The sequence below is a fragment of the Erpetoichthys calabaricus genome, chromosome 1 (genome assembly GCF_900747795.2).
Source record: "Erpetoichthys calabaricus chromosome 1, fErpCal1.3, whole genome shotgun sequence".
Classification (NCBI taxonomy): Eukaryota; Metazoa; Chordata; class Cladistia; order Polypteriformes; family Polypteridae; genus Erpetoichthys; species Erpetoichthys calabaricus.
This window is the reverse complement of record NC_041394.2, coordinates 214,135,302-214,149,281: the sequence shown is the minus strand read 5'-3', so window position 1 is coordinate 214,149,281 and position 13,980 is coordinate 214,135,302. Positions and strand designations below refer to the sequence as shown.

Sequence of the window (13,980 nt, the reverse complement as noted above, 5' to 3'; positions counted from 1 at the left end):
AACTGAATTGTTGGAGTGTTACGGCTGTTTGAAATGCTAATTGAGTTATTTGTATTAATGCCACTTTGTTTGGATTTGTATTTAATCTATAGTCTGTTTTAATAGTTTTAAGAACATATCTCCACCACTCCAGGGTCTCCTCAACCTGCCTCCAACTCTTGCTACAGGTCACAGTGTCATCAGCCATCATCATATTCCATGGTGACTCATGTCTAATCTTATCTGTCAATCTGTCCATCACCATTGCAAATAACAAAAGGGCTCAGAGCCGATCCTTGAAGTAATCCCATTTCCACCTTGAATGCATCTGTCACTCCTACAGCAGATCTCACCACTGTCTAACTTCCCTCTTACATATCCTGTACAACTCTTGCATATTTCTCTGTCACTCCCTACTTCCTCATACAATACCACAACTTCACTCTAGACACCCTAGGAACTCTGTCATATGCTTTCTCCAGGTCCACAAAGACATAATGCAACTCCTTCAGGCTTTCACCCTTACTACTTCTGCTGTAGTTGCCCAGCTGTCTGGTATCTCTTCACTGCCACCCAGTGCCTGACTTATCCTCCCTGAATTCAACTTTGCAGTCTTCCTTTTCAACTTCCACCATTTAATCCTTGGCTTTGCCCTCACTCTCCTTGTCTTCTTGATCTACAACGTTATCCTATTGACCACCGTCCTATGCTGCCTAACTATGCTTTCCCCTGCCGTCTACAATCTCCTTTAGACTGACCCTCCTGCATAGGATACAATCTACCTTTGTGCATTTTCCTTCACTCTTGCATGTCACCCTATGTTTCTCCCTCTATTCACCACAACCATGCCCATCCTTTACGCAGAATCCACTAGCATCTGACCTTCCTCTCCTTGATACCATACCTACCTTTCACCTCCTCATCTCTTCTCTTCCCTTCACCAGCAAGTCCATTGAAATCTGCTCCAGTCACCAGTCTTATCTCCCTTGGGTACACTTTCCTCCACTTCATCCGACTCACTCCAGAAATCTTCTTTCTCATCCATTGCACAACCAACTTGCAGGGCATATGCACTAACAACATTCATGATTACACCTTAAATTTCCAGCTTCGTAATCATCAGTCTGTCTGGCACTCTTTTAACTTCCAAAACACTCATGACATACTGTTCCTTCAAGATAAACCCTTCCCAATTTCTCCTCCCATCCACACCTTGATAGAACAATTTGAACCCACCTCTGATCCACCTGGCCTTACTTCCCTTCCATTTAGTCACTTCCATGCACAATATATCAACATTCCTTCTCTCCATCACATCAGCTCTTTCCCCTTACCAGTCATACTGCCAACGTTCAAAGTTCCTTGCCTCACTTCTACTCTCTTTACCTTCTTCTCTCCTTCTGCCTCTAGTCACGCCTTCCCCTTCTTCTTCTCCTTCTTTGGCCAAAAGTAGCCTAATTTCCGCCAGTACCCTGTTGGTTAACAGTACTGGTGGTGCTCGTTGTTAACCCAGGCCTTGACCGATCCGCTGTGGAAATCTATATTGTTGTTAGCATATTGATCTAGCAAAATTTTAGACCGGATGCCCTTCCTGATGTAACCCTTGTCACTTATCTGGGCTTGGGACTGGCATGAAGAAACACACTTGTTTGTGCATTCCCTGTGGCTGGGTTAGTATAATATAGACAGTTACTCAGCTTAAATGATTTAACACTGGAAAGACATGTGCCAAATTAGTAATAATTGAAGGTTCTGGTTAAAAGTACCCAACCACACATTTGAGCAATCACTGAAATCGTTTCCTAGGTCTACAAATTCACTGGCCACCCTTGTACCATAGAACCTCAAACCTTACCTATCTTAATTTAACCAGGCGATTTCTGCTAGTGTACCTTCTCTTTAGGGCAGTAGTATCCTTTACTTCGCTGTGCTTTAGGACCTCTAGTGAGTTCTAGCATTCTTTAATACAGAATTTGATTTTGGAACATCTCCAGAGCACACCACCCTTATGTTGCCCCTATCTATGTATGCTACCAATTGGTTGTAATCTGTTATGAGTTTGTGCTTTCCCTTTGAGAATAGTCCTTAATGGACCATCCTCTATTCTAATGTCACCATGGTGTAGGAGTAAAGTAGCGGTTGCATTTTGTTCCTTTATTGTATATTACAGGCCTGCAGAAATAAAAGTTAACATATATTTGGTGTCAAACCTTGGTAAACTGGTTTGTAATGCTCTTTGCGAAATACAGGTAAAATTCCGTTACAAAGAACAGCCAGGGACCTAAAAAATATTTTGTTGCAATGAAAATTTTGTTGTAATGAGATTCTGTATTTGTCACTATAGTGTTTTCTTTATGTTGCGTCCAGGCGTTTGCAATCATTTCAAGGATATGCTGACGAGAATTTTTCTCAGCATTTCCTTGTGATAATGCACTTTCAGGGTGCAAATAATTCCCAAACCCAATGGCTGAACCACTGCTGTGCAATTGGTTGGGAGGAATTCAACACAGACATTATCTAAATGTGGAAGCATGTTGTGGGCAGCTAAGTTATCAATCAGAAGCCGAATCATCTTTTTCTTCTTCTTCATATTGTGAGGTTTCTGAACTCTTTTGGGATCTCCACCCAATGGGAACGTCTCGTTGAAGTGCGTCCCGAAGTGTGATTGCCGCGTCTGTGTAAGATTGTTTGTCCATTGCCAGGGCAGGGCAACAGCGAGCTCGCAGCACTGCAGTGAAGCGCCACAGAAGCGAATCCTATAAGACTGTGGGCATGCTATAAGTCCCTGTCTTACACTCCAAAACACGAGGCTGAGTCTCAGTACTTTAGCAAAACTAGCTTTATTCAGCTTGAAACAGGAACAGCAGGGTTATTTTTTGTATTGTGATCTGCCTCTCTTCTATACACAGACACAACAGTCAAACAGGGTTGTGACCAGGTTAGTGGCCAAGTAATCCTGTTCCCTGCATTTAGATTGTTCCTTGCATCACCCATCGAGACCTTTTCTGTTTGCTTCAGTGCCAAGCCGCAGCAGAGCTGTGAGCCTGGTGTTGACCCGACAACAGATAAGCAGTCTTCCACAGACGCGGCAATCGCACTTCGGGACACTCTTCATCATTTTGTCCAGTTGGGGGAGGTCCCAAGAGAGCTTAGAAACTTTTTTTCTTAAATGAGTGCTGCATTAATAGGAATGTTTCTTGAACAAGCATCACAGAACCACATAAAGACTGCTTTTTCTGCGTCTTCAAATGCAGCAGTTTGCATACATTTGCAACCCGAGATTTTTCTTCTTTTTTTGCTCATTCTTTCAAGAAAGTTGACAGTGTCGATGGCGAAATTTCAAATTCACAGGCAATGTCTTTATTCTTTTTGCCGCAATCGAGAGCTGCAAAAATGTAAAGTTTTTTTTTTTTTTTTCCTAATATGAACTATTAGCGTTTTTTCTTGTCTGCCGTTTCTATAGGAGGGTGACAATGAGTTAAATTCCAATGGATGTTTTTCAAATGTTGACGAGCAATAAGCAAAAGGTATCGGTGAACACCACCGAAAACAAAAAGAGCAAAAAAAAAAAAAAAAAAACCAGTATGAGGAAAGTCCAAAGAAAGAACTTTTTTTTTTTTTTACAATGTTTCTGTTTGGGGATCGTTGTGCACAACTGAGCTGCGACCACAAAACTAACTGCTCTATGGATGATTTATTCAGGCATTTCAAGGTCTTTTGGGCACTTTGTTGTAATGAAAGTATCTGCTGATTGTACTTCGTAGAAACAAGATATCTATAGACTCGGGTCATATGGGGAAACTGTCGGGACCATAAAAATACTTCGTTGCAATGAAATTTTTGTTGTAAAGATATTCGTTGTAATGGAATTTTACCTGTTCTTCAAGCCTGAAATTATTGCTATAGTGTTTTGATGCATTCCAAAAGCTGTGCTTGAACTTTTAGAATTAATTACAGTGTCCCTTCTTGAGGCTGTTTGAGACACTGGGATACTCTTCCTAGAATACTTATTTAAACTGGCAGGCAACTGTGGTCTAACATCAGGAGTGGGAGTTCACCTTTTCCTGGTTGATAGGAAAACTTATTGCCATTCTAGAAAAGATATTTTTGCTTGCCTCATTAATAATAAACTTTTGTAGAAAAAGAAAGGTGATTTACAAAATAATTTGTCTCTTTGACTTTAATTGATTTAGTGACCCAGGGTTTACTGTTAGAATATTATTATATTGCGTTTTGAGGTATATTAATGTCTGCATAATGTAATGTAGATAGTCAACCCAATTTACAAACATCACTTTTTCAGTCATACTTTAGTAATATCAGACACTTAGAACATCAGGTGCCTTCTGAATTGATTTCTGTACAGGTTTCATGTCTACTATTAGACATTACTTCATAAGCATATTGACTACTTTCTGGTTAGAATTATCCTATTGCACATGCTAATTGACATTCAGCATGTTGCCACTCTTTGGGACAATGTAAGTATACAAAATATCTGTTTACACTTCATATGGATTGCTTTCTAATCAATAATAGACTGAAAAACTTAAATATTTATGTATCTAAAAGTTTAATGAATATTGTTTTAATTAGTAAGATAATCAAATTATTCCCAAACATGAGATGTGTGCATTTTCTAGCTCAGACATGACCTCATCATTATTTCCATCTATTCAGCTAGCCAAGCCTGCATGTGTTTTTAGGAAAAATCAAAAAACCCACTACAGTATGTCCACCATTTTTAGAAAAGCTTTCAATGTAGTAAAAAGGTGCAAGATAAAATTAGTCCCATACAGACCTCAGATTGAATCGGTTTTGTCAAAGGCATGTCTGTAACAAAGTATATGTTAGTTAATTGTAACTATCCCTACTTTACTGACATATTTCTAAAATATTATGTAATCAATAAAATTAATGTTTAGAGAGAAAGTGAAGCTTCAGTTTGCATTTGGTGGATGGAACAATGAATAGGAAGGTAGTCCCACACAGCTGAATACATTTTCTCCAGGCTTTACAAAAATGAAGTGTTTTACTTTGATTTAGTTCATGTATTTGAGCAAGAGGTTGCAGGTTCAGCTGTTGTGGTTTTTGATAGAAGATTTAGTATTCTGTCTGTTCATTCATTAACACTAGAATCCCTGAAGCCTACAAAAAAGCTCATAATCCTGGCCCACCTTAAATTCCTTTGCACCGCTCCATCTGCATCTTTTGTTTTGTAAATGTGGTGATCAGCACAAGCAGAATGCAGCCTGCTACACCATTCCCCCTGTCCCCTTGACAGAGCTCAACCTGGGCAAAAAGTTCTTCCAGCTCAAGGCTCCTTATCTGCTTGTGAGGTGCCTAGAGTTGTATAGGGTAAATAATACAATATATCGTTATTTGGAATACATGCATTTCGTGTGTATTCTGTGTCTACAAAATCTGAGTAAGTGTAGGATGAAAGGAAATGCGCTGAAAAAAATGCTGAACATATAACTAAAGCAGAAACATTTTCCATGTTATACTAATAATGACGTGAAGTGTATAATTTGTGAAGGCTTTAGTCCAAATATCAAATAAACACATGTGCTTTTATTCAAGAATATAACCAAAAAAAATCATTCAATTTACATGTTACTGTCAATGAGTTACATACCCAAGCTCAAATGTCAATCGACAGAATGTTGATATGTATTCTTGAATGGCGCAGTGTTAAGAACTGCTGCCTTATAACCAAAAGGTTGGCGATTTGAGTTCCTGTGCTCTACATTTTCAATAGCGAGCTACTATTTTTATTATTACTAAAATATAATAAAAACATACATTTTGTTTGAGTCTGTAACACGCAGTGTAAATTTCGGCTACCTGTAAAAGTTGGCTCTTTTTTTGTATTATTCAATTTTATTTTCTCAGTGACATTCACGTGGTACAACAAACTTGCCTCTCCCTGTCTGAGTTGATGCTGTTTATCTCCATTCTTTTCACAAGAGCAGTGATGACCACAGTTAGTACTGTGGTTGATGTCTGCTCAGAACTACAGTATTTGTTGTACCGGCAATCAAAGACACAATGTCCCATGACTGCTATCAGACTGGACAAAGGCAGAACTGTAACAACAGACCTCTTCACAGAGCTTTTGCTGGCTAATAGACTCCTGCACCACAACACAACTCTACTTAGCACCATAAGTAAAATGGGACTTCACTTGCAGCTAAAGTCACTTTTTATTATGTGAGCAATTCGCCACGCTAGTGTTGTGAAAAGAGTGGAGATAAACAGCATCAACTCAGAAAGGGAGAGGTAACTTTGTTGTACCACTTGAATGTCACTGAGAGAATAAAACTGAATAATAAAAAAAAGTTCTAACTTTTACTAGTAGCCAAAATTTACACAGTGTTTTACAGACTTAAATCAAAGGCATATTCTTTTGGGCATATACACAGTCAGCATGGCAAGTTTAGATTCCAGTTCAGTGAATATTTGTGTGGTGTGTGTGCACATTTTCTTCATATCAGTGTGGGTTTTTTTCCAGTTATGATAAATTTGCTTTTTGTGTAGGACTATGATGAACTGGCATGCTGTGTAAAGTTTGGTCCTGCTTTGCCCTTAATGTTGACAGAATTTCACCTCCACTTATTTCTTATTTAATTATATATAGTTATATATTGTATATTATTTCTTTGACAGGTAAGTGGCTAAACAATGACAGAATAGTCTTACTGTGTATAACTCTGCTATGATTCATTAAACATTATGCATGTTGTAAAGTAAAACAAATTGTATGCTTTTAATTTGTATTACATAGTCTTCATTGATTATTAGGAATATTTTCACTATTAGTGAGACTGTCTTTAATTGGAAAAAATGCCTGTTACCTAATTTTATTTATTTTCTTATTTCTTGTTTAAGCAGCAATATCTACCCCAAATCAATGTCACCATTGTTCTGGAGATGCACAGCTTTGTGAAGGATGTGCTATTAAGACCACCATCACTGCAGAAAATGAAGTGGAAGCAAACAAACTAGCAAATAATTATAAGGTAAATGCTTGAAACTACAGTATACATACTGATGACCTCTTCAAACAGGGCAGTAAAATAACTAATAACTTTAACTCGTGTTTTTTTTTTTTTTTTTTTCTGCAAAACTTTAGTTAACCACTTAAAGCATCATAGGTAACAGAGCAACAATAAAGTTTTCTAAACTTTATATAAAGATGTGTAACACTCATTTATGCATTCAAACACTGAATCCTATTGTGTGTGTGTGTGTGTGTGTGTGTGTGCGCGCACATATAGATGTGTGTATATATAATGTAGTTGCAAAATATACCTAACTGTAAAGTGTTGGAACTTTATCAATAACATTAGTATTTGATTGACTGCATCACTGTTTTCTTTATTGTCAGAGGTGCACAGAGTCTAAAGAAAAGGGGACATGACTGTTCCTTGTGCTGCTCCAGTGTTGCTCACATCTGTATGAGAAACACAGCCTTTGAGTCTCACAAACTGCGGTCTGCCTGACATATCATTCATCATCCACCTGTAAATCTGTGAGCTTACCCCTTAACAGAAATGGCTGGATGATATTCAAGGCGCTGGAGTAATCAAGAAACATCCTCACAGTGCTGCTAGTTTTGTCCAGTGAAAATAAGCCTTGTGAAGCAGATGGATAATTGCATCCTCCACTCCAGTCTTTGTCTGATAGGCAAATTGCAGTTTGTCTAGTTGGTCTACCACAACAGGACTCATATATAGGCCAGGACCAGCCTCTCAAAAGTCTTCATGACATGAGACATAATGCCACTGATCTGTAGTTGTTAGCTGAACAGGTGTTTGCTCTCAATGCAATATGTTTCCTACAGCAACAGCACTTTTTGTAGCCTTAGGGACAGACTGAACAGGTGACAGAGGATACCACAAAGTTGGCCAGGACAGGCCTTAAGAAATCGAAGACTGACTCCATCTCACCCAGGGGCTATTCCCATGTATAGCTTCCTTAGTTGTCTCCTTACTTGGTCTTCAGTTATGGACAGCTCATACTGATGATCAAAGGTGGATTTGTCCCTGGCCATTCCAGTTGACATGGTAGGAGTTGTTGATGTAGTAAATATTGTGTGGGGAGACTGGTTACTGGAAGAAGGTGTTTTAACTGCTAAATTGACATTTTAGTCTCAGTCTATTACATATACAATGTCCACACTTTTTTTTAAACAATATGTGTTATTGAATATGCATTACACTAGAACTTTTCAGATATAAAGAGTTTTGTGACCTCTATGAGTTTCAATCACTATTGTGGTCATTTTATACAGTGTGATAAATGTCTTCAAAATTGAAGTATTACATGGTATGATGCAGAGGTTTTCTTTATTCTGGCAGAAATAGAATTCAAATTGTTAACAAATTGTCTGTTTTCACGATTCATTATTCATTAAGACCCATATGAGGAAACTGTTAATAACAGGAGCTGTTATTAATATTAGCCATTTTGTTCTTATACACAAATGGAAAGTAGCTACTTATTTATTTGCAACATTTACTCAAGGCAACTTGCAAGAACAGGATACATGATAGTTGTTTATGTATGTTCTGCAGCTGGAGGTTAGAGCACATAAAGGTTCTATTCTCTAACTGTTTTGAAATTACCTTTTTGTTGTTTAATTTCCTATACCATAGACCATTGCTTTCAAAGAAAGTATAAAGTTTTTTTTCCACTAGCTGTACATTTATGCTGCCTATCATTAGCTGTATTTGCCATATTGACAGTTGAATTTACAAGAATACTTTGTGTGTGTGTGTGTGTGTGTGTGTGTGTATGCGTGCGTGCGTGCGTGCGTGTGTGAGTATGTGAATGTTATGTCTACATATATAGTTCTGTTTTTTTTTGTTTTTTTTTTTTAAGTTTGGATTTAAGAAATGGAAAAGCCATGTTACAGCAAGACCATGGGAAGACCGATCTGATATTGTCAAAGAGTTACATTCTGATCTGAAGACACTGAAATTTCCAGATGGTGAGCCCTCTTCAGGATTCCTAAAAATGATATTGATTCTTTGATTAGCAGTTCATTAGACATTACTCAAGTACTCAGGTATCCAAAATATATCTTTTCTATTGGCCTTGTACTATGTGGAAAATGAATCAAACAACATGAAAATTTGGCCATGTCAATGACAAGGGTATACAAATATGGTCCGAGAGGTTCCCTAAGGCTCCAAATTTTCATTCCAACAGATTTGTTACTTTGATTTTTATACTTAGTGTGACTTCTAATTTAATTAGATATCTTACTCCAGCTTTCTTTCTATAATTCAAAAAATAATAGTGCACCTTTTACTTCTTTATTTTTTTAATTCAGAAAGTTGCTTATTGCTGCCACAACTTATATTGCACATGGTTCTATGCAGTTGAATCCCAGAGTAGTTGTTTTGTTTTTTTTTAAATTAACACTGTCCTGAAACAGAAATCATTTATTTGTTAGGTAGAAGTGCACACTTTAGAGATAAAACATTCTTGTCAAAATCTCATTATACTCGTATATTGCTACAACAGTAAGACAGGAGCAACAATTTTTCTCAATCAGAATTTGGAAAGAATTTTTAAAAAATCTGTTAATAATTAATAAGAATTATATTTGCTTAAAGACATTGAAGGCAGCCTTGGGGAAATTATTAAATGAAACTCCTTTTAATATTTGCATCAGTGACGTATATATTGAAACTGAGGTAACTACAGGAGTGGACTGTGTGAGCGTTTGTGTGCTATTAAATGAAATGTCTGACAGCAAAGTTTGACATTCATTCCCTAAGGCTAGATTTGCACCTGTATGTGCACAGAAATTCATTAGCATATATGTGATTTACATGTTTTTTTTTTTTTTTTTCTTTCAAGTGTCCATTTAATGTGTGACCTATATTATGGTGTTCTTCTACTATGATGTCCACTTGGCAGTTGCTTTAAGGATGCATTGGAGAGAGAGAAATGATATTGGGTACATACATTAGCACAGACTATGAACATAAATTTCACCACATATGGTCAAAGATTAATTTTCCACTGTTGATTTATGACAGTTCACTACCATGGCAGCTTATTCAAGGGGTGAACTCGGGGAGAGAGCTGTAGTCTCAGAATTTGACACAGGAGCATGTGCCTGCCGATGTGCACAACTGATGCACACTGTTTTCACACAGGTGTACACTATGTTACTGACACTGACTGATTTGTGACGTGGATGTGTGCTATGTTATTCTAGGGTTGTATTGATGCTGAATTTGTCTTGATTGACAAATAAATATTACCTTGTAAAATGAAAACTTTTGAACATGTTTCAATGGGTGAATTTTTTCCAAGTTTAAGAAAATAAAGGTGAAGTGAACTGTGCCTTGTGGCCATGAACTTTATAATTAAGCTCCCTAGACCAATATTTTGCAGTGCAAATCAAGCAGCAACATCTTTTGCAATGTTGTGTGCTCCAGATGTTTCCAGGAAAGGCAAGGAACAGTCCTGTGCTGTGTATTGTTATTCTGGTTAATAAAAAAAATGGTAAAATGCTCTTTAGTGCATTTTGTAAGTCTACATTGATTTCAAATGGTTTCCTTCGCGAATATAGACACACAGAAGATATACAGCGTGTTGCATTTTTCCTCCACAGTGATACGAATAGGGATCATGTTGGGACCACAGGATTGATTTTACTGGTGTCCCACTGATTCCCTGCATTATGGAAATAACGGTAGAGGCAGAAATGTGAAAGTAACCTAAATTTTGTCTTGTAACAAAAAAAAAAAAAGTTTTCTCTTGTCAAAAATTTTAGATGTTCTTTATAGATTTAAAGGTGCAGAAACCAAATCTGGCAACAGAATTGTTCTGTCACAATCAACACTGTTTTGGAGGAAAACACACAATATTTATAAATTTTTATTTAGACTTGTAAAATTATAAATGACACTTACAAATGTTTTAAAAGAAATGATTACTTACCAAAAGTAGTCACTCAGTATTTTTTATTCATTTTATAATTCACTGTAGGTATTTCACAGTGAAATGACCCACACAGACTCGCTCTGCTTGCCACTATAATATTTTACATTTGAGAAATATCCTAGTGGATCCTCTCCTCATATACATCAGCGACCAGTTTTCAAAGAATAATCATTTATCCCACATCATAGGAATGGACTGTTGTAAGTGCAAAAGTTGAAAACCAGTGAGCTAGAAGTATGATGCATATGTCACAGGTGTCTGGTCACACTTATAGGTAATCTAACTTAGACACCATTAAAATATCCGACTACGCCACCCAGTTTTATTAAGAGACTGGGAACTCCTGAAATTTACCAATAATAGCACACAGGTTTCTTTAATTTGGGCGGTGAGTAAACACACAATGAAAGACACAACAGTAATTTCAGAAAAAGACAACAGTAAGTTCTATTGTACAAGACAATATAAGGTACATTAAAAAGATAAACAAACATAACAGAACCTAAACATATCAGGAATTAATTTCCTTTTTTGTAAAAGGAAAATACACAGTCCACACTCTAAAAGTCCGTAAAAACAAGAATTGGAGGATACAACCTTTAGTGGTGCAGAGTCCAGTTTGGGCACTGTGTTACCCCAACACTTAATTGTTCAACTGTCCATGGATGCACTCTGTTCCCCGGCAGAAGTTGTGTCAAATTGTTGACTCCCTGTCAGCATCTCTTCGTTGTTCCTTTTTCTTCCACTCTGGGCTCCTTGTGTGGCTGGGACCTAGGCACGCCTCATTCCTCGTCTGTCAGCTTCGCTTGGTCCTCTCATGCGGCTTCCCTCTTTCGCTGGACCCACAACTGGTGTCTCCTTGTGGAGCTGTCTCTTCCTCCGTGGAAGTAAATGTTGCCGTCCTTGTGTCTCACGTCGTGCCGGCCAGGTACCCTTGTCTGCCTGCGAGCCCCTGTGCCCTGTCCGAGTGTCTTGGCAGCGTTTCCTGTGGACTCTCCCCCTGCCTTCTGCTGGCCAGGAGTTTATATTTACTTCAGCCCCTGCTGTTGTCAGTCCTGGACAAACAGTTTAATCAATGGCACATCTAAATTGCCTGGGTTTAACAATTAATAAAAACACAAGTTAATAAAATGTATGGTTACCAAACATTAATAAGTACAGATATGCTGATTAGGAACCAATATTTCCAAGCCAGGTAAATACAGGCATCTTCCAAGGCCAGACTTCAAAGCAGTGACTCCCTTGCAAGACAGCAAATACCATTAATAAGTACAGACATGCTGATTAGAAACCAATATTTCCAAGCAAGGTAAATACAGACATTCTTCTAAGGCCAACCTTCAAAGCAGTGACTCCCTTGCAGGACAGAAAATACCATTAATAAGTACAGATATGCTGATTAGAAACCAATATTTCCAAGCCAGGTAAATACAGACATCCTCCTTAATAAGTACAGATATGCTGATTAGAAACCAATGTTTCCAAGCCAGATAAATACAAACATTCTCTAAGGCCAGACTTCAAAGCAGTGACTCCCTTGCAAGACAGCAAATACCATTAATAAGTACAGACAGCCTTTTAACTTCTCACCCCCCAGTCCCAACAGTGGGTGCCTAATGGAACCACCCAGTGCACAAAAAAAATGTAAAAGTGTCCCCCTCTGACACACACACTGCCCACAAACATAAGTGTTCAATCAAATCTACAAAAAACAAAAGGAAGACCTATGGTGTCATCAAAAGATTACGTAAAATGGGTGTTTTTCACAAATTGAAGAGAGCCAGTGCAAATGTTTATTTATTTATTTGTCATGCAATGTCAGAGAGGAGAACAAAAAAATATGGTTAATGTTGACTGGATAGCAAAATGTGTCACCCTAGCCAAATGTTTATGGCATTCAGTAAGAAATTTGGAATTGGGAGGTGAAGTTGTTTAGGAGATTTTTGTAATTAGTCATCCTCTGTGAAGTGCAGTTGTGTAATCTGACATCCTCAAAGCAGTGGCATCTAGCAGCTGCAGTCATTAAGTGTGACATGTTCAGTGACTCAAACCTATGTAGTATGAGAAGTCTTCTCACAGATCACATAAAGTCTGTGTAAAACAAATTTAAAATGTGGAAAGTGAGCAATTGTTACATAATTGTAACAGCTGCTGTATGCCATATCTGATATACATCATTAGTCTATGAGAAACAGTTTATATTGCTTAAAATTCATATGTAGACTAGTTTAAAATAAAGTTTTTTTTTAATCTTCTATAAACATTTATTTACAAAAGAGAACTTTATTTAATAAGTGGATTGGCATAGATTAGTTAACTTCACAATTCGTTGTTCTAAGATTAAGTAATACTATGAATACTGTACTTATAGCAATACTAAATGCATGACTATAGCATTTAACTTTTTTTCTTTTTTTTTTTTGTTCTCCACAGGCTCTGTCTTCAGCTTTGGCAATGTCATTTACATTATTTTATTTGGCTGGTGGTTATGTTTAGCATACCTGCTTGTTGCCTTTTTAATGTTCTTGACTATTCTTGGAATACCTTATGGTAAGTGAGTTCTCACTTTTGGTTATACTATACTAGCTGTGCTACCCATCTAAGACTAGTTGAAATCTAAGTAATAATTGTAGACCTTAGTATTAACAATAGCAGTGTGTCATCTATTGGAATGCATATTGCAATAGTTATTCCAACAGATGGCGAATCAGAAACATTTGTAGTAATAAAATGCATTACTGCAAATGTTTGTAATGTGCCTTTTGTTGGAATGACAAATGCAATGCATATGTCTCTGTTATATACCATTTGGTATGGGATTCATAAAAGCAGTGTTAACGTTTGTTTGTGAGGCACCATCTGTTAAAATAACAGACATAGTGACTGGAAGGACACATAAACACACAGACACTTATTCTTTTATTAAGGAGGCTATGCTATATGTAAAGTATCATGTTGATTGCTGCAATTTACACCCTCAACCCTCTTAAGTTTAAAAAATGGTTACAGTATGCAGTGTTCCTCATTTAATAT

General features: G+C 37.3%; 1 protein-coding gene across 7 annotated transcripts in view; it reads left to right on the top strand.

The window, feature by feature from the left end:
* The window catches only part of cax1 (cation/H+ exchanger protein 1), a 93,801-nt gene that overhangs the window by 27,889 nt on the left and 51,932 nt on the right, over positions 1–13,980 (top strand). For 6 of the 7 annotated variants that reach the window (XR_003717513.2, XR_003717514.2, XM_051923714.1 and 3 more), the window contains exons 3-5: positions 6,871–7,001; positions 8,866–8,974; positions 13,381–13,497. Coding sequence is in view for 5 of the 7 variants with exons in the window: in XM_051923714.1 (XP_051779674.1) it covers positions 6,871–7,001; positions 8,866–8,974; positions 13,381–13,497 (357 nt within the window). In the remaining 2 variants the exon portion in view is untranslated. The remainder of the gene's footprint in view (positions 1–6,870; positions 7,002–8,865; positions 8,975–13,380; positions 13,498–13,980) is intronic. The other variant, XM_028811466.2, reaches the window with a different exon arrangement.